The sequence below is a fragment of the Mustela nigripes genome, chromosome 9 (genome assembly GCF_022355385.1).
Source record: "Mustela nigripes isolate SB6536 chromosome 9, MUSNIG.SB6536, whole genome shotgun sequence".
NCBI classification, from domain to species: domain Eukaryota; kingdom Metazoa; phylum Chordata; class Mammalia; order Carnivora; family Mustelidae; genus Mustela; species Mustela nigripes.
The window spans coordinates 33,100,489-33,124,414 of record NC_081565.1 but is presented as its reverse complement, the minus strand read 5'-3'; the positions used below and the strand labels follow the sequence as shown (position 1 = coordinate 33,124,414).

The 23,926-nt window shown below is 40.2% G+C and overlaps 1 protein-coding gene across 5 annotated transcripts in view; it reads left to right on the top strand.

The window, feature by feature from the left end:
- Positions 1-21,435, top strand: part of TDRD7 (tudor domain containing 7) — a 74,770-nt gene extending 53,335 nt beyond the window's left edge. For all 5 annotated transcript variants that reach the window (XM_059411243.1, XM_059411239.1, XM_059411238.1 and 2 more), the window contains 6 exons: positions 291-377; positions 8,821-8,955; positions 11,670-11,780; positions 13,522-14,024; positions 18,054-18,214; positions 20,976-21,435. In XM_059411243.1, coding sequence (XP_059267226.1) covers positions 291-377; positions 8,821-8,955; positions 11,670-11,780; positions 13,522-14,024; positions 18,054-18,214; positions 20,976-21,196 — 1,218 coding nt within the window. In that variant the 3' untranslated portion in view covers positions 21,197-21,435. The remainder of the gene's footprint in view (positions 1-290; positions 378-8,820; positions 8,956-11,669; positions 11,781-13,521; positions 14,025-18,053; positions 18,215-20,975) is intronic.
- The last annotated feature ends 2,491 nt before the right edge of the window (positions 21,436-23,926 follow it).

Below are 23,926 nucleotides of genomic sequence, written 5' to 3'. Positions count from 1 at the left end.
TCAGTGCCTGGGTGAATCACACTGACCTGCACACTGACATCTGGAGACAGTTTAACAGCACTCATTTATGAGCCACGTGCGAGGGGGAGAGTAGAGGAGGCCACCAGCAAATGTCTGAGAAACAGGACAGGCCATCACCCTCATGCACGCACCACCGCCCACTCCTCATGGGGAGCCCGGCTAAATACGGGTTCACCAGTCGGCCTGAGCCACGGCGATGTTTTTCTAACTGTGTGGCAATCTGCTCCTTGCTCAGAGTAATAAAAGTGTCACGCATTTCTGTTTTGCAGCACATGACCTCTGAGTACTTCGTTTCATTACCCTTCTGTGGGAAAGTCTGCCTCTTCCATTGCAAAGGAAAATGGTTACGAGTAGAGGTAAAAGCAGTCACTTGATTTCTTTTTTAAAGCTTATTAGGAAATACTGTAGACATACAAACAAGTTTTATAAAAAAATGAAACAAGCACCCATGTACTCATTACCATGTGAGAAAGAAAATATGCCCGGTCTGGTTGAGGCTCCGTGTCTGCATCCCCTTCTGCTCCTGCCCTGGCGGGGGCTGCCAGCCAAAGAGGGGTTTCTCATTCCTATTCATTTCTTTATACTTTCACTCTATTTGTATTTATACATACATATTAATATTCTAATATAGAGATAGTAGAAATACAGAAATGAAATGTATATAGGATATTTATAGGAAAACTTAATAAAATATAACTTAACAGATAATGTTTATAAAATGCATGTAAATAGTAGAGTGTATAGATTCTTCTGAAACATGTTTCTTCATTCATTATGTGTGAGATTTATGTTGGTGTGTGCAGCTCTCGTTCATTTGTTTTCACTGATGTTTGATACAATAATGTGTGAAGATACCAACGTGATCACTCCATTCTCCTGACAATGGATATTTAGATGGCTTCTAAAGTTTTGTTACGGACGGACAGCACTGCCAGGAGCCTTCCCGTGCATGTCTCCCAGGATACCCAGGAAGGAATGGAGTTTCTGGGTGGAGAGAGCGGATGTCTCCAGTTTCATGAGATATTGCCTAATTGCTCTCCAGAGTCACCCTTCCACGGAGGTGGTGAGGGTGTAGCCCTTTGAGAGTTCTGGCTTGTTGGGGGTGGGGGGTCTCAGATCCTCCTTCCCTCCTGCCCGGGATGGCTTTGGCTTCAGTGTTCACATACTCCTCTATTTCTAGTCCCTCATAATTTTCTTATTTTCTTGCAAGTGCAGTTATGAATTTGAAAAGAGGGCTGTTATTTCTCTATGTTTTTCAAAGGCAGGTTTTGGATTTTTGTGGTTGCTTGCTTGCTTTCTTTCTTCTTTCTTTTCGTTCTTTCCTTCTATTTTTGATATCTAGTTTGTCCAATTGCTAAAATTGCAAACTTGGGTTTGATTTTTTTTATTCCTTTTTTGTCTGTTACAAAGGTTCTTAATCTGGGTGCAAGACCCTCTACTTTAAGGGGGCAGAGGTCCTGAACCCTATAGAATTGTATACAGATTAGGTGTGTGTATTATGTATTTTGGGGGGGGGGGACAGTATCCTAATTTTCATAAGGTTCTCAAACCAACCCTAAGAAGGTTAGAACCATTGATTTATTGATTTTTTGATGCTGTGTAGTAATATTCCGATAACTTAATTATACTGATTTTTCCTTTATTTGAGTAAAACTTCATCATATCTAATGAAAGCAGTTTGGGAATAAGTTTTGTCATTAATGTGAATGTTAGAAGCCTGAGATCTGAGGTTATATGACCAAGAGTTGCATATTTAACTATAAACCTCAAAAACATAACTCATTAAAAAGAACACAGCATTATTTGAATTTTAAAGCTCTGTGTTGTTTAGGGTATTACATAAAAATGCAACATATTGAATTATTTAATTTTTCATTTTCAAATAGTTTCAGGCTTTTACACAGCTGCAAAAACAGTCCAAAGAGGTTTCATATGTCCTTTACCCACTGTCTCTATTTGTTAACGTCTTACATAACCATTATCAGAACCAGGAAATCAACACTGATACAATATTATTAACTAATCTGCAGACTCCACTGATTTTCCAACACTGTTCTACAAATGTTCTCTTTCTGCTCTAGAATCCCAAGTTGTAATTAATTGTATATCTTCTTAGTTTCTGCCAACCTGGCAGGTGCTCTGGCTTTCTTTGCCATTTGTGGCCTTTTGAAGAGCAGTAGCATTTAAAAAAATTAGTTTTAGAGGTAGAATTTAGTGTTTCATCTGTTACATATAACACCCTGTGCTCATTACATCAAGTGCCCTCCTTCATGCCCACCACCCAGTTACCCCATCCCCCTACCCTCCCTCCCCCCAGCAACCCTCAGTTTGTTTCCTAGAATTCAGCATCTCTTATGTTTTGCCTTCCTCTCAATTTTCATCTTATTTTATTTTTCTTTCCTTTCCCCGTGTTCATTTGTTTTGTTTCTTAAATTCTACATATGAGTAAAATCATATGGTATTTGCCTTTCTCTGACTGACTTAATTCACTCAGCATAATATCCTCTAGTTTCATCCACATCGTAACAAATAACAATTTTCATCTTTTTTGATGGCCAAGTAATATTCCACTCTGTGTGTGTGTGTGCGCGCGCACTCCCACACACCCACCACACTTTTTTATCCATCTGTCAATGGACAACTGGGCTCTTTCCATAGCTTGGCTATTGTGGACATTGCTGCTATAAACATTGGGGTGCACATGTCCCTTCAAATCCCTGTGTTTGTATCCTTTGGATAAATACCAAATAATGCAATTTCTGGGACTTAGGGTAGCTCTGTTTCTAGAGTAGCCACATTTTGTAGAGCGTCTGACAGCTTAAGTTTCTTCCTGTGTCACATCAGTTTCTTCCTTTTTGGCAAAATACCTTTTTGGCATATGTCAAATACTTTAGATGAATATCTAGTATTATTTTTGTTTTCCTATCAAATTGTCCATTGTCTGCCTTGGAGGTAACTAAAATGTTCATTCTCTTAGTGATATGTAGAAAGTTAGGGAAGGGAGAATGATTAATGAAAAGCAAATGATGTATTTGTTCTTGACATTGTAACTTGTCTAAGCTTTTAGTGCCTGTACCTTCTTTTTTTTTTATTGACATATAATGTATTATTTGTTTCAGGGGTACATGTCTGTGATTCATTAGTCTTAAACAATTCACAGCACTCACCATAGCACATACCCTCCCCAGTGTCCATCACCCAGCCACCCTCTCCCTCCCACTCCTTTCCCTTCCAGCAACCCTCAGTTTGTTTTCTGAGACAGAGAGCCTCTTAAGAGAGAGACAGAGAGACAGAGAGCCTCTCTGGTTTCATCTTGTTTCATTTTTCCCTCCCCTTCCCTCTGATCCTCTGTCTTGTTTCTCAAATTCCTCATATCACTGAGATCATATGATAGTTGTCTTTCTCTGATTGATTTTTTTCACTTAGCACAATAGCCTTTAGTTCCATCCATGTCATTGCAAATGTCAAGATTTAATTTTCTGATAGCTGCATAATATTGTGTGTGTGTGTGTGTGACATCTTCTTTATCTGGGATCGACTCCTTAATTTCTCTTCCTTCTGTCTTATTGTTGCTGTATAGAAATGCAACTGAATTCTATGCATTGATTTTATATCCTGATACTTTACTGAATTTCTGTATGAGTTCTAGTAGTTTTGGAGTGGAGTATTTTGATCTTCTTGTTGGACAGACCCATTAAGCATATCATCTGCAAAAATTGAGAGTTTGGCTTCTTCTTTGCCTATTTGGATGTCTATTATTTCTTTTTGTTGTCTGATTGCTGAGGCTAGGACTTCTAGTACTATAGTGAATAGAAGTGGTGATAGTGGACAGCCTTGCCATGTTCCTGACCTTAGGGGAAAAGCTCTCAGTTTTTCCCTATTGAGAATGATATTCACTGTGGGTTTTTCATAGATGGCTTTGATGATATTGAGGTATGTACCCTCTTTCCCTACACTGTGAAGTGTTTTGATCAAGAAAGGATGCTGTACTTTGTCAGATGCTTTTTCAGCCTCTTTTGAGAGGATCATATGGTTCTTGTTCTTTCTTTTATTAATGTATTGTATGCCATTAGTTGATTGGCAAATGTTGAACCAACCTTGTGGCCCAGGAATATATCTCACTTGGTTGTGGTGAATAATCCTTTTAATGTACTGTTGGATCCTATTGGCTAGTATTTTGGTGAGAATTTTTGCATCAATGTTCATCACAGATATTGGTCTGTAATTCTCTTTTTTGATGGGGTCATTGTCTGGTTTTGGGATCAAGGTAATGCTGGCCTCATAAAATGAGTTTGGAAGTTTTCCTTCCATTTTTATTTTTTTGAATAGTTTCAGGAGAATAGGTATTAATTCTTCTTTAAATGTTTAGTAGAATTCCCCTGGGAGCCTTCTGGCCCTGGGCTCTTGTTTGTTGAGAGATTTTGGATTACTCCTTAATTTCCCTTTTGGTTATGGCTTTGTTCAGGTGTTTTGTTTCTTCCTGGTTCAGTTTCAGTAATTTATACATCTTTAGGAATGCATTCATTTCTTCCAGATTGTCAAATTTGCTGGTGTATATTGCTCATAATATGTTCTTCTAATTGTTTGTATTTCTTTGGTGTTGGTTATGATCTCTCCTCTTTCATTCACAATTTTATTAATTTGGGTCTTTTTTCTTTTTGATAAGTCTGGCCAGGGACTTATCAATCTTATTAATTCTTTCAAAGAACCAGCTCCTAGTTTCATTTATCTGTTCTACTCTTCTTTTGGTTTCTATTTCATTGGTTTCTGCTCTGACCTTTATGATTTCTCTTCTCCTCCTGGGTTTAGGCTTTATTTGCTGTTCTTTCTCCAGTTCCTTTAGGTGTGGGGTTAGGTTGTATATTTGAGATCTTTCTTGTTTCTTGAGAAGGGCTTGTATTACTATATACTTTCCTCTTAGAATCACCTTTGCTGCATCCCAAAGATTTTGAACAGTTGTGTTTTTATTTTCATTTGTTTTCATGAATTTTTAAAAATTCTTCTTTAGTTTCCTGGCTGTCCCATTCATGCTTTATTTAGTAGGATGCTCTTTAGCCTCCAGGTAGTTGAGTTCTTTCCTCTTGTGATTGAGTTCAAGTTTCAAAGCAGTGTTGTCTAAAAATATGCAGGAAATGATCCCAATCTTTTGGTACCAGTTGAGACCTGATTTGTGACCCAGGATGTGATCTGTTCTGGAGAATGTTCCATCGGCACTAGAGAAGATTGTGTGTTGTGTTGCTTTGGGATGGAATGTTCTGAATATATTTGTGATGTCCATCTGGTCCAGTGTGTCATTTAAAGCCTTTATTTCCTTGTCGATTTTTGCTTAGATGATCTGTCCATTTCAGTGAGGGGGTGTTAAAGTCCCCCACTATTACTGTATTATTGTCGATGTGTTTCTTTGATTTTGTTATTAATTGGTTTGTATAAGTGGCTGCTCCCATGTTAGGGGCATATATATTTAAAATTTTTAGATCTTCTTGTTGGACAGACCCTTTAAGTATCATATAGTATCCTTACTCATCTCTTATTATAGTCTTTGGCTTAAAATCTAATTTATCTGATATAAGGATTGCCACCCCAGCTTTCTTTTGATGTCCATTAGCATGGTAGATTGTTTTCCACCCCCTCACTTTAAATCTAGAGGTGCCTTTGGGTCTAAAATGATTGTATTGTAGATATCATATCAATGGGTCTTTTTAAAAATCCACTTTGATACCATGTGTCTTTTGATTGGGGCATTTAGCCCATTTACATTCAGAGTAACTATTGAAAGATATGAATTTTGTGCCATTATATTGCTTGTAAGGTGACTATTACAGTACATTGTCTCTGTTCCTTTCTGGTCTGTTACTTTTAGGCTCTCTCTTTGCTTAGAGGACCCCTTTAAATATTTCCTGTAGGGCTAGTTTGGTGTTTGCAAATTCTTTTAGCTTTTGTTTGTCCTGGAAGCTTTTCATTTCTCCTTCTATTTTCAATGACAGCCTAGCTGGATATAGGATTCTTGGCTGCATATTTTTCTTGTTTAGTGCTATGCATATGTCATGCCAGTCCTTTCTGGCCTACCAGGTCTCTGTGGATAGGTCTGCCAATCTAATATGTCTACTGTTGTAGATTATAGACCTCCTGTCCTGAGCTGCTTTCAGGATTTTCTCTTTGTTTCTGAGACTTGTGAGTTATACTATTAGATGATAAGATGTTGACCTATTTTTATTGATTTTGTGAGAGGTTCTGTGTGCCTCCTGGATTTTAATGCTTGTTCCCTTTGCCCAATTAGGGAAATTCTCTGCTATAATTTTCTCCAATATACCTTCTGCCCCCCCCTCTTCTTCTCCTGGGATCCCAATTATTCTAATACTGTTTTGTCTTATGGTATCACTTATCTCTCGAATTCTCCCCTTGTGATCCAGTAGTTGTTTATCTCTCCTTTTCTGGGCATCTTGATTCTCCATCATTTGGGCTTCTATATCACTAATTTTCTCTTTCTGCCTCATTTATCCTGGCAGTAAGGGCCTCCATTTTTTATAGCACCTCATTAATAGCTTTTTTAATTTCAACTTGGTTAGATTTTAGTTCTTTTTTTTTCTCCAGAAACATATTTTATTTCTCTAGAAAGGGAAACCGGCATGGTATCTTCCATGCTTTTTTCAAGCCCAGCTAACATCTTTGTAATCATCATTTTGAACTCTAGCTCTGACATCTTACTAATGTCTGTATTGATTAGATCCCTAGCAGTCAGTACTGCCTCTTGTTCTTTTTTTGAGGTGAGTTTCTCTGCCTTGTCATTTTGTCCAGAGAAGAATAGATGAATGGGAGAACAAAATGCTAAAAGGGTAACAACGATCCCATAAAAATGTACCATGACCAAATCAGAAGAGACCCAAAATTGGAGGGAGAAGAAAGGGAAAAAAATATATAAATGATTAGGCTGGTCAATAGAACAGAGCCATACACTTGATTTTGGGTATATTTTGGTCTATTAGAAAAGACTACCTCCCAAAATCTTAAAGAAAGAAAAACATATACCTATATTTGTATGATATATGTTATACATATCTATCTATCTATTATATATATGGGTAAACATGAGGAAGAAATGGAATATGACTGTAAAGATGAAAGTTAAACAAGATTTTTAAAAAGGAATTGATAAGATAAGCAATTCATTGGGGGAAAAAAAGGGAAAGAATGTGATCAGGCTGGAGACTAGAACAAAGCCATATGCTAGATTTAGGGTATATTTTGGTCTGTTGGAAGAAACTGTGTCCCAAAATTTCAATGAAAGAAAAACTTATACGTATACAAAAAATAAGTTTAAATACAATGAAGGGATAGAATATGACTATAAAAATGAAAATTAAGAAAGATTTTTAAAAAGTTATTGATAAGATTAAATGGTTAAATTGGTTAAAATAGGAAAGAGGAAAATAGAATAAGAAAAAATTACTAAAATTTAAAACATTTAACTTTGAAAGACTAAAGAATCATGGGGGAAAAATATCCATGAATTCTATGTGTTGCTTTCCTTGAGCTCTGGAGTTCCACAGTTCTCGATCAGTGAACTTGGTCTTGGCTGGAAGTTCTTGCTTTTCTTCTGGGGGAGGGGCCTGTTGCAGTGATTCTCAAATGTCTTTGCCCAAGGCAGAATTGTACTGCCCTTGCCAGGGGCTGGGCAAAGTAATCTGCTTGGGTTTGCTCTCGGTAGGGTTTGTTCCCTGAATGCTTTCCATACAGCTTTGGAGGACAGGAATGAAGATGGTGGCCTCCCAATCTCCGGCCCAGAGTTGCCAAGAGCTCGGGGTCCCCCCTTCAGTGAGAAAGAGAAAGACGTCAATCATGCCTGTTTCACTGCACTTTGTGCTCACCCAGCCTGTGACCAAGCGTTTCTATCTCTGACTCATGCCCCATTTGGAGTCTCCAAACCCAGCAGATTCCTGCAGCATGCTCCTGTGCCACTCCTCCCAGAGGAGGAAGTGGGGGCACTCTCCCCGGATCTGCCACATGTGGGGTCCCTGTTCGAAAAGTAGTGGCCCAACTGTGCCTCTGATCATGGTTTATGGCAACTCCAAGCTGAGAGCTCACTCCCCAGCTCCGTCTCTGTAGTCGGTTTCCCCACTTCAATACCTGGGAGCTCTGCCACACTCTGACAATCCTGATCTTTCTGAGACACCCAAGAGTCCTGAGACCACACAGACCCAGTGAAGACTCCACCCCCTACTTAGCCACTGGAGCAATGTCTCTCCATGGAGCAGACTTCTAAAGTTTTGCTTTTGTGCTCTGCTGCGCTCTCACTTGCTGGCAGCTGGCCCCTCCCCCTGTAGTCTATCCTCCCATATATCATCTTGGATTAATTTCTCTTCATGTCCTACTTTCCATAAAGTGGTCACTGTTCTGTTCACAGAGTTGCTTCTTCTCTTCAATCTCCTGTTGAGTTTGTAGGTGTTCAGAATGATTTGATAAGTATGATTAGCTGAATTCCTGGGACCAGACGAAATTTAGGTCTCCTACTCCTACACCATCTTGATCCTCTATTTCTGGGTAATAGCCATTAAGGAGAGCATGTGATGTAGTGAACATTGGATATTATAAGACTGATGGATCACTGACCTCTACCTCTGAAACCCATAATACATTATATGTTACCTAGTTGAATTTAAATTTAAAATGAAAAAATAAGAAAATTAATACTTTCTTTGTTCCTTCTTATGTGCATTTTAGAGTTATACAAATGTAATGGCATAGACGTGTCTTGACCTTTTGAGTATGCTTATAAATTAACCAACATTTGTCTCACTGCAGATCACGAACGTTCACAGCAGTCGGGCCCTTGATGTTCAGTTCCTGGACTCTGGCACTGTGACATCTGTGAAAGTGTCCGAACTCAGGGAAATCCCCCCCCGATTTCTACAAGAAATAATTGTGATACCACCTCAGGTATTGTATGTTACAAGCTGGGGGATTTGCTGAAAGAGATCTGGCTATATTTGTAATCATGTTGTGAGGTATCCCCTCAGTTTTGATCTTGATAATGAGTGAAGCCCAAGTTTATAAAAACAATAGAAATGGTTGTTTACTGGTTTTCAGACATAAAATTTGACTGTCTTAGACAAGAAGAGCAGTCAGACTTACAGAATATTGTTTGATAAGTGTTTTTTTTCCCAATTATGTTGTATCATTAGGCTAAGTTGTCCAGTTAGAGATTCCATTTTATTTTTTTTAAGGATTTTATTTATTTATTATTAGACAGAGATCACAAGTAGGCAGAGAGGCAGGCAGAGAGAGAGGAGGAAGCAGGCTCCCTGCAGAGCAGGGAGCCCGATGCAGGGCTTGATCCCAGGACCCGGGGATCATGACCTGAGCCGAAGGCAGAGACTTTAACCCACTGAGCCACCCAGGCGCCCCAGAGATTCCATTTTAATAATTAGATGCCAGTGCTGACTTCTATACAGCTTCAGGATCTTATAAGAAAATTCTACTCCTAGAATTCTTAGTTTAATTAAGTGGCCATTCTCTTAAGAAACCTGTTTACATTCAACCATTTTCTTATATGAGTTTTCCCCCCATAGATTTAAGTAAAAAGATTAATTTCTGCCTAATCTTCCTCCATTAATAAAAATTCAGATAATTAGAATTTTTGCATTATTTTGAATTAAAATTGTTAAAAACTATTTCCTACCTTTAGGAGAAATAGAGGGTTTTGTACAGAAAACAGTAGGTTTTTTTTTTTTTTTTAATAAAATCATTCAACAACCTATCATTTCAAAAGGCCGCTTGACTTATATTTGCCAGAAGATATTTTTTACCATCAAAATTCAGTGAGTAAAAGGTGCTTGACCATAATTAGCATGGCTTTTGTACCTTCTCTCACTCCTGTCACCACTGCCTGTTCTAAAATGACTAGTACAGAAAAGCTTTGGAGCTTGTGTTCAAGCCAATTTTCAAAATCACTTTTACTCTTGTTGTTGCTCAGCCACAATACTGAAAATCGTTAAATGCCACTTTCACTTGGTTCCCCTTGTTAGAACATCCACCCACGGCCAGCCTTACCTGGAAAAGGCTCCCCAGCTGGAAGGGAAAGGACATCCATCCTTCTGCCTCTGATTGTCAGAAGGCCACACAATTGTACTTTCTTTGTGCTACAGTGTTAAAAGCCAGTCCATTTTTTTCCCCTATAAATCCTGTCTAGATTTGTTATCCCATAGATACAAAGTTGGGGGAATCTGAAGAGCCAGCTGGGCCAAGCCTCTGGCTGACAACATCTCCCCAAGAGGTCTAAGTCAGAATAGCAAACTGACGGCCTGTAGGCCCAAGCTGACCCATAAATATTGGGTTTGGACTATTGGCTGTTACAGTGTTTGAAATTGTGACTTGGTTAACAAGATTTAAAACTCAGAAAATTTCACACAAAAATCCCGACTTCTAGCTTCTCCTGACAAACTTGAAAAATGTGACTATATCGAGCACTCTCCTCAATGGGGCAGTGCTCTGCGGGGGCTTGGGAAGTGGCATTGTGCTTTGTAGGGCCCCTGCTCACCAGCGTGCTGGCCGCATCTGGTCTGTCTTGCTCCCTCATTGCCACCTGGCCCCTGCAGGCAGGAAGAGCCTGCTCTCTCTGCTCTAAGAAAAAATACCACGAAGGGGCGCCTGGGTGGCTCAGTGGGTTAAGCCGCTGCCTTCGGCTCAGGTCATGATCTCAGGGTCCTGGGATCGAGTCCCGCATCGGGCTATCTGCTCAGCAGGGAGCCTGCTTCCCTTCCTCTCTCTCTCTGCCTGCCTCTCAGTGTACTTGTAATTTCTCTCTGTCAAATAAATAAATAAAATCTTTAAAAAAAAAAAAAGAAAAAATACCACGAAGAAAAATACCTCATCTGGGGGCACAGTGAGAGACCCGGAGCCCCCAAAGAAGAACAGGAGTTAGAGAGGAAAGAAGGAATCCAGGAATCCTGAAAATGGGTTTCTTCCCATCACATAATTGCCTCAAACAATTCAAGGCTTCCATGAGTCCCTAGGGTCACCTTTTACTCCCTGCTGCAGCCATTCTACAGAAGTTGGTGCTGTGATGGTGGGACATAAAAGGCATTGAGGAAAATGAAGCATCTAGGTATCTATGAATTTCAATCTTTCATACCCTCCTTAACTCTCATTACAACTCCTTCCAAAGGTGACCACAAATGTCTGGCACCGACAGGTACTCAGGAACTGCTGAATGAAGCATGTCGGCCTCTGAAATGATTTTTGCAACTAGGGTCATTTCATCCAAATGACACTTCATTTTTTCAGTTGCACTTAGAGGGAAGACTTAAATGTAAGTTTCAAACCTGTCTCCCCAACTTTGTGATCCGATGCGAGTTAGGCTCTTTAATTCCATTTCACCATCTGTAAAATGGGTTCACAACATTGGCCCATAAGCAGAATTATCATAAGATAAGTATGTGAAGTGCCTGGTGTGAGCCGTGGCTCGTAACAGGAGTAAAGACAGCAGAGGACAAATAAGCAGAGCCAGGAACATAGCAGACACTCTACCCCAAGAGTGCGATCGTCATCAGTGGCTATCGCTGTTGCGATTTACAGGAAAATAACATGGGCGTTGCTGATCAGTACCTATTTTAAGATGGTGTGTTTGCTCTTCCATCATGTTTTCTTTCCAGGCTATCAAGTGCTGTCTAGCAGATCTTCCACAGTCTATTGGCATGTGGACACCAGATGCTGTGCTTTGGCTGAGAGATTCTGTTTTGAATTGCTCGGACTGTAGCATTAAGGTTAGTTCTCTTAATACATTTGGAAAGGGAGCTGTCAGCCAGAAGGGCTCATCTGTTTTTCTGTGAGAGAATTTTATCTTACCATAAGCTAATGCTTTCAGATCTGATACCCTGTCATAGTTAAGAGATTGGTTACACGTGTGATAAGATATTTCAGGATTTGATTTTTAAGAATTTATCCTATTCTCCAATATTACTTTCAAGCCCTTCATATAATTTTTCCACTATTAATAAGGTAGCAGAGATAGTTCTGTGCTCCTATTTTTTCTCAATGAATTAAGTTCCCAACAGAGGGACCATCTATCTCTTGATAAATGTTTCTAAAGATCATTTAAATAGTCTTCTATGTCTTCCTTTTTTTCCCTAGAGTAGAATGGCTTATAAGCAAATCATTTGCTTATAATCCTGCTTCTGCTTTTTAAAGTTTTCTTAAACTGCTTTATTTCACGAGCTCCTATTTCTCTCTCTGTATTTTTGCACCTCTATATCAAAAACATTGCTTTCATTTCCGAGAATAGAAAGGTAAGGTATTTCTCTGTTTTAACTAATGAAAGCAATGTTATTTTATATAAGCATTTAACCGTGAAATGTCCTTGAGAAATATCTTCATGAAAATCTCTAAATTATTCTAGCTCACATGGATTTTCTTATGTTTATACAATAATACACTTAATTACCATTTTATATCCTTCAATTGCCACATGATAAGGAATATTGTTTTCTCATCTCTGGTTTAAGATCTTAAAGCCAGAGTGTTGGGTATTCAATAAAAATGTTTTTTAATGGTTGATTTTTGAAATGGCACTTCTGTATCATAAGTATCAAAATAAATTAGCAGGCATTCATTTGTAGTACTTTGAAGTGCTAATTAATTTAAATAGATTCATTTTGCTAGGAGAAATATTTTTAAGTAAATTACTATAGATGGATTGCCTTATCTCCCTGTCTCAAGCCTCTGTTCCTGTCTTTCAGTCCCAGCCCTATTTGGTAAGAGATCAGTGTGGCTGGAAGCATCTTATTTTTGTCATTCCCAGGGTAAACCAGAGGAGCCGGGCACCCATACCATGGGACGTACAGCTCTAGAAGCCCAGTTGTCAGTCGATGAGACGAAGGTCTCCTGGGCAAAACTGTGTAGTTTGTTTGCTCTTTTTCTCCCTAGGTTCCCTTCCTCCCATGTAACTGGGGGCAGATATTACGACCAAACAAGGCATTTGGACCAGAGGTCCCCAACAGTACAGTGAATGTCAAAGCTTCATCCCTTGCTTCCCAGTCTAAGGGTACAACAGCCTGGGTGGAATGCACATGGAACATCTTGTCATTCTTGTGTGACCAGTTTTTATTGTTAAAGTTGGGACATGAGCACATGAGGGTTCATCACACTGTTCTTTTTACTTTGAGTGTTTTTAAATGTCATTAATTTAAAAAGCTTTTTATCATGATATGTAGACTCCATCTCAGTGATAATGACCTCTGGTGGGTTACAAGAGATCCTCATTTTTTAGAGGTTAATGAAGTTTTCATTTCTGTAAGCCAGCTGCCGGCATCTAGACTCTTCGCCTGTCTAGACTAAGCGCCTGTCCACTACTATAGCCATCATAGATCATTTCTCTTACCTTCAGTAAAATGAATTTTAGCAAGCTGGGGCTTCTTGCAAAATACTGTTTTAATACTCAAGGTTAATATTATAACTGCCTCTTGGAATTCATTAGATTTGTAGAAATGTCTTCTGTGTTTTCCAAAGGTCACAAAAGTGGACGAAACCAGAGGCATTGCACATATTTATTTATTTACCCCCAAGAACTTCCCCGATCCTCACCGCAGCATCAATCGCCAGATCACAAATGCAGACTTGTGGAAGCATCAGAAGGATGTGTTTTTGAGTGCCGTATCCAGTGGAACTAGCTCTCCCAACAGCAAAAGTGGTGGCACCCCCGTTCTGGGCAACACTGGAGAGAATTTCAGAAAGAACCTCACAGATGCCATCAAGAAGTCCGTGGTAGACCACAGCAGCTCCTTCTCCACGGAGGAACTGCCACCTCCCGTCCACCTGTCAAAGCCAGGGGAGCACATGGATGTGTACGTGCCTGTGGCCTGTCACCCTGGCTACTTTGTCATCCAGCCCTGGCAGGAGATACACAAGCTGGAAGTTCTGATGGAAGAGATGATTCTGTACTACAGCGTGTCTGAGGAGCGCCACATAGCCGTGGAGAAAGACCAAGTGTACGCTGCAAAAGTGGAAAATAAGTAGGTCCTTGGACAAAGCATTTTATCCTACTAAGAAAAATGTGTAGAGTGATACCAAGAGTCCTTAATCCCTGCAGGGGGAGTTTGAACTGCACAGATGGGAATTTTGAATGTGAAATGAGACTAATGCATTATGCCATTTTTAAAAAAGATTTTATTATTTATTTGACAGACAGAGATCACAAGTAGGCAGAGAGGTAGACAGAGAGAGAGGAGGAAGCAGGCTCCCTGCTGAGCAGAGAGTCCGATGCAGGGCTCAATCCCAGGACCCCGGGATCATGAACCGAGCCAAAGGCAGAGGCTTTAACCCACTGAGCCACCCAGGCGCCCCATTATGCCATTTTTCATAGTTGAAATGATGTCATTTATCTAAAAATCTAATGACCGTATGTTAAATTCCTATTAAAGCCTAATTATATCTAAAATGCAGGTTTAAATGTTTTTTCTCCTTTTCTATTAGATAAAATATGGTTTATTCAGAAAATAACTTTTTTTAAGTGAATGATTTTTAAATTTTAAAAACTAAATGCTTATTGTAGAAAATTTAGAAAATGCAAAAAAGTATAAGAAAATCAGACATAACTTTTGTTCAACTTTGTTCAACTGCTTATGTATTTCTTCTAGTTCTTTTCTATACCCATTCATACAACTGGTATAGTATTATTATATATAATTCCACACCTCCGTTTATAACTTCACAAAATCTTGGGAACATTTTTCCATGTGATAAGATTTCTTCATAAACATGTTTAATGGCTGAGTCATAGTCCACCATATAGAGAAATCACAATTTATTTACCGTTCTCTTATGTAGGTTTTTCCCCTCCCAGATGTTTCACTATTGTAACTAACAATGAGCATGAATCTTTGTTCACGTCTCAGATGATTTATTTCTGAGATAGATTCCCAGAAGAGAAATGACTTGTTCAAAGACTACAAGATTCTTGATATATGTTGCCCGCTGCTCCCAGAGAGCTTTCTCCACCTTTTATGAGGCAAAACAATGCGTAGTTCACTGCTCCGGCTTTCAGCCTTTGGACAGTGAGAACCACAGTCCCTCATTTGTGTAGCACTGTAGTCCGTTTCTCACAGTTCACATTCGGCTCCACATCCTCCTTTCCTGAAGCGGGTATGGGCTGGCTCCAACCCAGGGAAGCCCAAGCACCACACTCTGTGGGCTACCAGGTCACAGAAGCCCTGGAAAAAGGAACAACCAACCCGTGTCCTGTCTCCTTTACCAGCTTTCTCAGGGGAACTGACCAAGCTTATGTGATGACACCACACACAAAGAACTATTAACCCCACCACACACACACACCCCAGAACTCAGCTTGAAAGGTCACACGACTTTTTAAATTTTTTTTTTTTAGAATGCTTTTGTTTGTTCCTAAGATATCAAGCATAGGCATTTGTAAAATTTTGTTATTTTCATGAGGGAAAACCCCCTAATTTTTAACTCTTAGGAGTGAAAAGTATCATAGCCCTCATTTTAAAAACCATTCAGCTTCTATGTCACAAGCTTTTCCTCTTCAAAAAACCCATTTTTACTATGTCACATTCTTTGCAACTGTAAGCATGTGTGGGTTTAATTCCACCCAGGAGCATCACTGGTGCAAATTTGCCTACATCAGAACTCATCACAATAATTTAATCACAGTTTAAAGGAAACTAATGTTAACTGTTATCTGAGGGCCAGAGCAATGGTAATTAGTTAGCAGTGGGGAGGTCCTACTTGGGGCAAGGAGAATCCCTAGACTGGAGACCCCATAGTGTGGTGCTTCAGACTCAGCCTCCTCCCCACAGGAGTCCCAACAGCCCTGTCCCAGCTCTGGGACTTTAACCAGCTCATTCGTCTCTACGTCATCAAGGATGTCTTACATTTGAAAACAGATTATCCAGTATTTTCTTAAACTTCATGAACTCAGTCAGCGTAAAGTGTTGAGGTTCTATCTTGCCTATACCCCAGGACTATTTACCAAGCCCTGTTCCCAACTGTGGTAACTTAAGGCTTAGGAATGTCACATACACTGTTGATGGCAGTGGTTTCCAAATCCATCTTGGCTAGGAGTAGCCTAAATTCTCCTTCTGCACCCCAGACATCCTGAATCAGAATCTCTGGGGGGCGGAACCCCAGAATCAGTGTTTTTAACAAACTCTCCAGATGACTCACAAGTGGCCTTGCACTGAAATTGGTAATCTAGTCCAAACAGAAGACTTTAGCTAAGCTATTAGTGTTGAAAATTAAAAGCTATGGAGAAGCAGGATACATATGTCCTCTGCTAGCTCTCCCCTCACTGCTTTGTACCTCCTAGTACCTCTGTACAAAAGGTACAGACCACAGTATTTGCCCTGTGCAATTTAAAGATAATGCTAGAGGTGAAGACCAAATATTTTTATCTCCTTTTGCACTTACACAAATTTAGCAACCTGCACCAAACTGGCACGTTCACAGATGAAAATTCCTCTGTAATCTGGTCTGATGTGCTTGTGTTTACACATCTTATCTTCATTTTAGTAATAATCATAATAACGATGATGATGGCTACCATTTGCCAAGCACCTGTGATATGCCTAGTCATGTGCTAGGAACTTTATATATATGGTTTCTGCTGAGTTAAAATTAAATACTGCACATGAGATAACTGAGGCTCAGAGAGGTTAAATAGAAGCCCACGATGACATCGCTGGAACATGGCCTCAGGGGGTCTCCAGCCCAAGTCTGTTGGTCCCCAAATTCATATACTTATAATGATACCTTTCTGTGTTCCTGTTGTCTCTGTGACTCATGGATTATTGCTTGCTGCACTGTGGGCTTATCTGAAGGTTTCTGGAGTTTCCACCCAAAGCCCCCAGTCACTAGTTCCCCAAATTGGCCTTGTTGTAGCTTTCTTACTAGAGTTCACCCTAAAGCAGCTCTGGGGGTTTCCTGGACCCATTCTCCACCAGGGTGCTGAGAATCAGTCCAGTCTGGCCAGCCCCAGCCCAGCTGTTGCACTGGGCTCGGGGCTTATAGCTAACGAACCTGTTTTAGAGGGTGGCTGGGCCTGCCATCCAAAGTGGGCCCCAATTCACGCCACGCAGGCGCGTGGACGTTACCTTTGGATGCTTACCTTTTAGATGTTACAACCCATCCTCCTTTCCTTAGTGTACTAATACTCCTCAATCATGTAATCAAGATTGCAGGCCTTTCGTATTTTAACTTTGAAGTCTAAGCTTTTCTAATTGTAATGGTGATGAGTGTAGGCCCAGAGGAGAAAAAATGCATTCATATAAATTTCTTTCTGGCACCTTGAACTCCAGATCTGAAAGCATGTTCTTCTTCCCTCATACTCTCCTATCCTTTCCAGGTTCTTTATTCCAGGCAATGGGTTGGACTTCCTGTTTTGTTTTATTTTGTTTCCCAGTGTCCTCACCTGGCATGACTAAAATTGTCACCTTTGCATTCAGAACATTTTGTAATCTCTTCCCACACTCTCCCCTGGGTCCGATTTCGTCTTCCTTCACACATTCCTCCTTGCTCTGCTGTGGTGTTTGCCCCACTCCCAGTTGCCATGCCCTGTAGAATCTTCTGTGCCTTTTCTTCTCATGAGTGTCTTCAGCCTGGCCTGGTTCTGCTTGCCTCCCTCTGCCCATTTACCACACATATCTCTTATCTCAGATCTGTGGCTGCCTCTATGCCCCTGTCAGAGTGAAGGGATCTCCTTGCCTTGTCCCAATCAGCCTCCATCTGTTTGAGTCTGTTTAGTGGTGGACACTGGTTTCAGTGTTTGGTTCCTGCACTAGCCCCACAAGGCCTGTAGACAGGGGTTGAGTGAACAGACTCCATCAAATGAGCTGATGGCAAAGCAGAGAATGGTAACCTTTAGGGTAAGAAGAAGCAATCTCTTTTAAAACTTCGAAGACAGTACAGTTCCATATTTCAATAAACGTCATTTACATTCCTATTTCTTTTTATCATACATTGTTACCCATAAAGCAGATGTTGACTTTGCATATTTTTCTTTCCTTTTTAATCCAATGCACATCTAGGTGGCACCGGGTGCTTTTAAAAGGAATTCTGACCAACGGGTTGGTGTCTGTGTATGAGCTGGACTATGGCAAGCATGAACTCGTCAACATAAGGAAGGTGCAGCCCCTGGTGGACATGTTCCGGAAGCTGCCCTTTCAAGCTGTCACAGCTCAACTTGCAGGTAATTTCTGTAGAATTTGAACTTGTACCACCACGTGGTGTATGGTGTCATTTTGTCTTGGGCACTTGGGGAGCACACAGACACTGGCCCTATTGAGGTAACTTTTCTTTTTTCCTTTGGCAAACAACTTCCTGGCCCTATTGGGAGCAACTTTTAATCATCTCTTACCCATCATGCCCTCCTACTATATCTGATGCTTCTATTTTCCCATGTTCCTTTGTGTCTGTGGTCTGGCATAGGGTGTATTCCTAAAGCTGTCACCTTAGCATGGGGATGGTCTTGCATGCTGCTTTCTTCTTTTTCAGCATTTTTTTTTTTTTTGGTCCTAACTACTTTTTGTGTGTTTGTTTGACAGTCTTGATAGTGATGTTTAATAGCTGCAAAAGATTCTGTCTAATTAATATTTTCCTTTTGTTAAGCCTTTAGGTCATTTATACTTAGTGTAATATTATGAAGACACCTGCAGCTGTGTGCACTAGCCAAAACAAACACAAAAGCAGTGAAACAACCTCAGTAACCAATAGGAGGAGCACACTGCTCAATTAATATGTGATGACAGTGTATGAATTAGAATACAAATACATAATAGGTTTCTACAATTAGAAAACATTCTTAGGTCATAGAATATGACCCTCTTTATGGCCAGGTGAGTTTCCAGTTGCATTGCAATTAACAGCATGCAAGTATGTGATTTCACCACATTTACAAGGCCTACTGACTATTATTATTAAAATCTGAGGCTGTTGGGGCACATGGGTGGCTCATTCAGTTGAGCATCCAATCAGTGATATCAACTCAGGTCATGATGTCATGGGTCCTGAGATCAAGCCCCGCCTCGGGGAGTCTGCTTGAGTCTCCCCTTCTGTCCCTCCCTGACGTGCTCATACATGCTCTCTCTCTCAAATAAATCTTTAAAAAATAAAAAACATCTGAGGATGTAAGCTGGTGGGTGTACAGGGGTACTTATTTAGGTACCTAAGTAAACCTGTCCAGTTAGGTTTCTTTGACAGTACAGATGCTGGCAGCTGGCTGTGTGTATTCCGCTGGTGGGGAGCGTGCACAGCTCCATGGTGCTTCGCCCAGGGCCTGTCAGCATTAGCAGAGAGTATGGAGCCAGAGGGCTGAGGATGCAGACTGCCAGCCATCTGGTGCTCCCTGCATCCTGCTGTGCTGGGAAACTGGAGGTTTGACCACACGTTCCACCTTGATTCCTTCCCCTGGCTCCTCCCGTACACTTAGCACAGAAGTGATTTGATTTTGGAAATGAAAGAAATTATGTATCTAGATTTTTTTTTGTAATTTTTGACCAGCTTTTATTAAGAGCTATTGATATCTATATATATAGTGTTATTTTGAAGGATTTTTTTGGTTTCTTTGTGTCTCCTTCCTGCTAGATTTCAGAGGAAATGCCCATGGTAGTTAGATATGAACCAAAAATGACATTTGCAGGTGAGCATGGCTAGCACCAGACTGCTTGGAATTCAGATCTCTAAAGGGTTTCTTCAGATTTAATGATCACATTTTTTTTTATTTTGAGTTTTGAATGTTCAACTTTTGCTAATGTGTCGTTAAACACGACAGTCAGACTGTCCAGAGAGGGTGTCACTGTGAGGAACAGGTGTGTGGCACCATCATCCCCATAGCCAGCACTGTGGCTGACCATCCCCCGCACTTACTATGTGCCTAGCCCTCTGCCAGCCCCCCCATTTTATCCACTTCTCCCCGACACGAGGACGATTCTGTACTGGGTCAGGAAGGAGCAGCGTGGTGGCTGCTCTAGGCTTCTCCTGCTCTCAGAGAACACAGCCCACTCACTACGTGGATGGCAGATCGGGCAAATTATGTGTGAAACTCCCAGGCCTTCATCACTATGGGACATCATTTATGGTTTCTCTAATCTAGTATATGTGGACTTAATTCATGTTAGTTTACCAATATTTTTTGAAAAAATACACATATTATCTCAATTCTGTTTTAAAGTCTAATTTAGAATTCTAATTTATAATTCTCTAACTTGAGCCCTCAAGCTTAAAAGTCATAGTGATTCAGAAATACATTGGGGTTTACAGTTAATCTGGCCCAATCAGTTTATTTTATTATAAATAGACTGAAGCCTGAGAGGCCAGTTGATTTGCCCAAAATCATACCACGCGATAGAGGAAGGAAGAGCCGAGAATGGTAAACGGGGTCTCCAGACTTTCAATCCAGTGCTTTTGTCATGATATTGTATATAATTTTGAAAAATCAGTAAACTCTAAGTATATGAATTCTCTTCCTCTTCCTCCTCCTCCTCTATATCTGGTTCATCAGGAAAAACAGTTTGTAAATAAGAGACATGTCATTGAGATCACTGATACTCTATTTTAGTTGAATGTAGCTGACACACAATGTTACAGATATTATTGATCTTTTATTCCCTTTGGTTATGTCCATTATCAGTTTAAATCTACATGTACTTTATATAGGGAAATGGGCACTAGTTATTATAACTTCATTTCATAACACAGCAATAAATCTTACTGAAAATTTTGTCTGTAGGTAAAGGTTTACAGAAGTAATCCTGTTCAGAATAGGGAAACTATTATAAATGGACTGTTCAAAGATTGTCGAGCAACTGGGTTTCTTTTTTTTTCATTAGGCATGTCTAACCTGGTATGTTCCAGCTACCTTAGAATTGACTGAATAGTTTTCCATTATTATGGATAAAAGAAAGTCTCCTCCAACCCCTCACTGATCCTTGTACTCCCTGTCTTTCTCCTAGGGGTGAAGTGCAACCAGTGGTCTGAGGAGGCTTCGATGGTATTTCGAAATCATGTGGAGAAGAAACCTCTGGTGGCATTGGTGCAGACAGTTATAGAAAATGCTAACCCTTGGGACCGGAAAGTAGTGGTCTATTTAGTGGACACATCGTTGCCAGACACAGATATCTGGATTCATGATTTTATGTCAGAGTATCTGGTAGAGCTTTCAAAAGTTAATTAATCACTGCTTCTGAGACGTTGACAACTAATTCAGATTTTTTAGCAATAACAAAATGTAGTAGGCTTTTAAAAAAGAAACCTTGTCTCTGCTACAGAGCTCTGACTGCTGTGGGGATTGAAAAGAATACGCTTCTGTTTGATGAAAGATATTTAACAAGTTTTGTTTTAACAGAGTTGACTTTTCAAAGAAACTTGCACTTGAATTATTACTATAATATTAGAATAAAATGTTTATCAATATAAAAACTGACTGCCTCATCATTTCTAGGCTTTATGATCTTAAGATGAAGGGTTTCCCTTTCTATTCATGTCTTCTGGGTGATGATGTGTTCCTTTACTGTGAGAAATTTGTGATTTAACCCTGGTGTAATGGTACGTCCCAAAGCAAGTGACCATCAGTCCGTGTGAAGACTATCTTGAATGTCTAGCACATTAGCATTGCTGGTGGTGCTATAGGGAAGCAGCCCAGGTGAACCTCAAAGCCTGTCCCTTACCCCAAATCTTGAGTGGCACCTCACTGCCCAGAGAGTCCATGCTTTCCAGTCTCCCTACTCAACCTCATTGCCCTCCGGTCCCTAACCAGCCACACTGGCCCTTTATCTGGCTCCTGAACTCCAGGCTGTACACCCAGGACTATAGTCTACAGCAGGCCTTGCTCGCCTCCGAAGCATGCTTATTCTGCTTCTTCAGCCTGTTGCTCCTTCTCCCCCGCCACCCTCCCTGCCCCCGCCACTGGTTTTATTGGCCAGTCTCCTCCCCGACGTCCCAGGCTGACCACGAAGCCTTCCTTGGTGCCCTTCCTACTCTATTACACTTTCAGTATGCCCCTCTTGGTGCCCAGACCTCATTGGGCTTATAGTATACAGCTAGTTGTCTGTGCACCCATTACCCTAGCCAGACTGTGAGCTGCTCAAAGGAGGGAGGGGTCTTAGTCATCTCTCCAGTGTTGTAAATGTTTGACAGTTGGTTCTGGGGGGCGTGGGCAGAGAGTAAGCCTTGATTCCCAGTATCTGATGATTCCCATGTAAATACTCCCACCATTGTTAAGTTCCCACTAAAAATGTGACATCACTGAATGTAGAGTTGGGGAAAGACATGCCCAAGCAGCTCTTGTGAGCCTGTGCAGCAGAGTCCAGAACACACTGTATCTTCCACAACAGATAGAATGATATCTTGAACACATCAGGCACCTAGGATATGCTCACTAATTGATGGACAGGATGGGCCGGTAGGTAGGTTGGAGGCCTTCTTAGGCAGTGGTCCAAAAATGAGAGGGGCAAGGCCCTGGACTAAAAGGGTAGCAATGGGAATGAAGAAAGAAAGTTAAGTTCTTTTGAAGTTTTTAATTAGAATTTTTAGTACTGACATTTTAGGTCCAGAAGACAGGAAAAAGGAAATGTTGAAAAGTGAAGCCAAGTCTTAAAGTCTGAGAGGCTAGGATGATGACCCTTACTCCCTTTGGGAAACTGAAAATTTTGATTTTTAAACATCCTGAGTTTAAGTCAGTAGGTCTCTGTGAGGATATGCATAAACTATTAAAAATGTGGAGTCTCCTCAGGGGAGAAGACCAGGCTGGAGATAAAAATTCTCAAAGTCATTTGCTTATTTTTGTTTGAGAAAATCTAGGAAAAGTGAGAGCAAAAAGAAAAAGACCATATATTTGATGTTTTTCATGTAAAACATGTTGAAATCATCTAATGTCTTAAAATTTTTATTTAATATTTTTAATTAAAGAGATTTAAAATTCAGGACTGCTTACACCAATGATTTAAATAATCATTTAGGATAAAATAAAAATATCTTGACATACAAACATTTAAGTAAAATAAAGTAGTGTGAATGTATTTTATTATGATTTCTTTCCTTTAAAAAAAAAACCAACAAAAATCCTCAAATTGCCTACAGATAAAGAAGAGGTGGTTTCTATTTCACTGACTTTAGAAATGCTTCTATTACTTTTTAAAGATTTTATTTATTTATTTGACAGACAGAGATTATAAGTAGATAGACAGGCAGGCAGAAAGAGAGAGAGGAGGAAGAAGGCTCCCCGCCGAGCAGAGAGCTTGATCCAGGACCCTGAGATTATGTCCTAAGCTGAAGGCAGAGGCTTTAACGCACTGAGCCACCCAGACGCCCCCCATTACTTTTTAAAATAAAGCAATTGTGTTGTTGATGTAAATGAAAAATTAATGTGCTAGGACAATTTGACAATGAAACTTGGCCTCATACCATATTCCAAGTTGATTCCAGGTGGATTCAAAGCCTGAATGAGAGTCTAAGGAGGGATGATAACACAGGACAGCACCTTGATAATCCAGGAGTAGGAAAGATGACCTATACAGGACAAAGGGCTAACAATAAAGGCAAATATTGATATGTTAGACTATGTTAAAATGAAGAAGACCTGTTTGTCCAAAGGTATTATGATGGTGGTGTATAAGCAATTACACAGTGGAGGAATTTATCTAAAATATACTAGATGACCAAAAGACAATCCAGAAACAAAATGGCAACAAATTTGTTCCAATTTTAGTATATGGGCTAAGGAAGGGAGCACTAAATGGCAACAAATTTGAACAAACATTTCACAAAGAGCAAGTCCAACTGGCGGATAAACATGAAAAGCTGCTCAACTCATTAGGACATGGGAAATGGAAATTCAAGTTTCAGTGAGATACCTCTACCACTCTGGGAACCGCGACAATGTTTCAACTTCTGTTCATTCCAATTA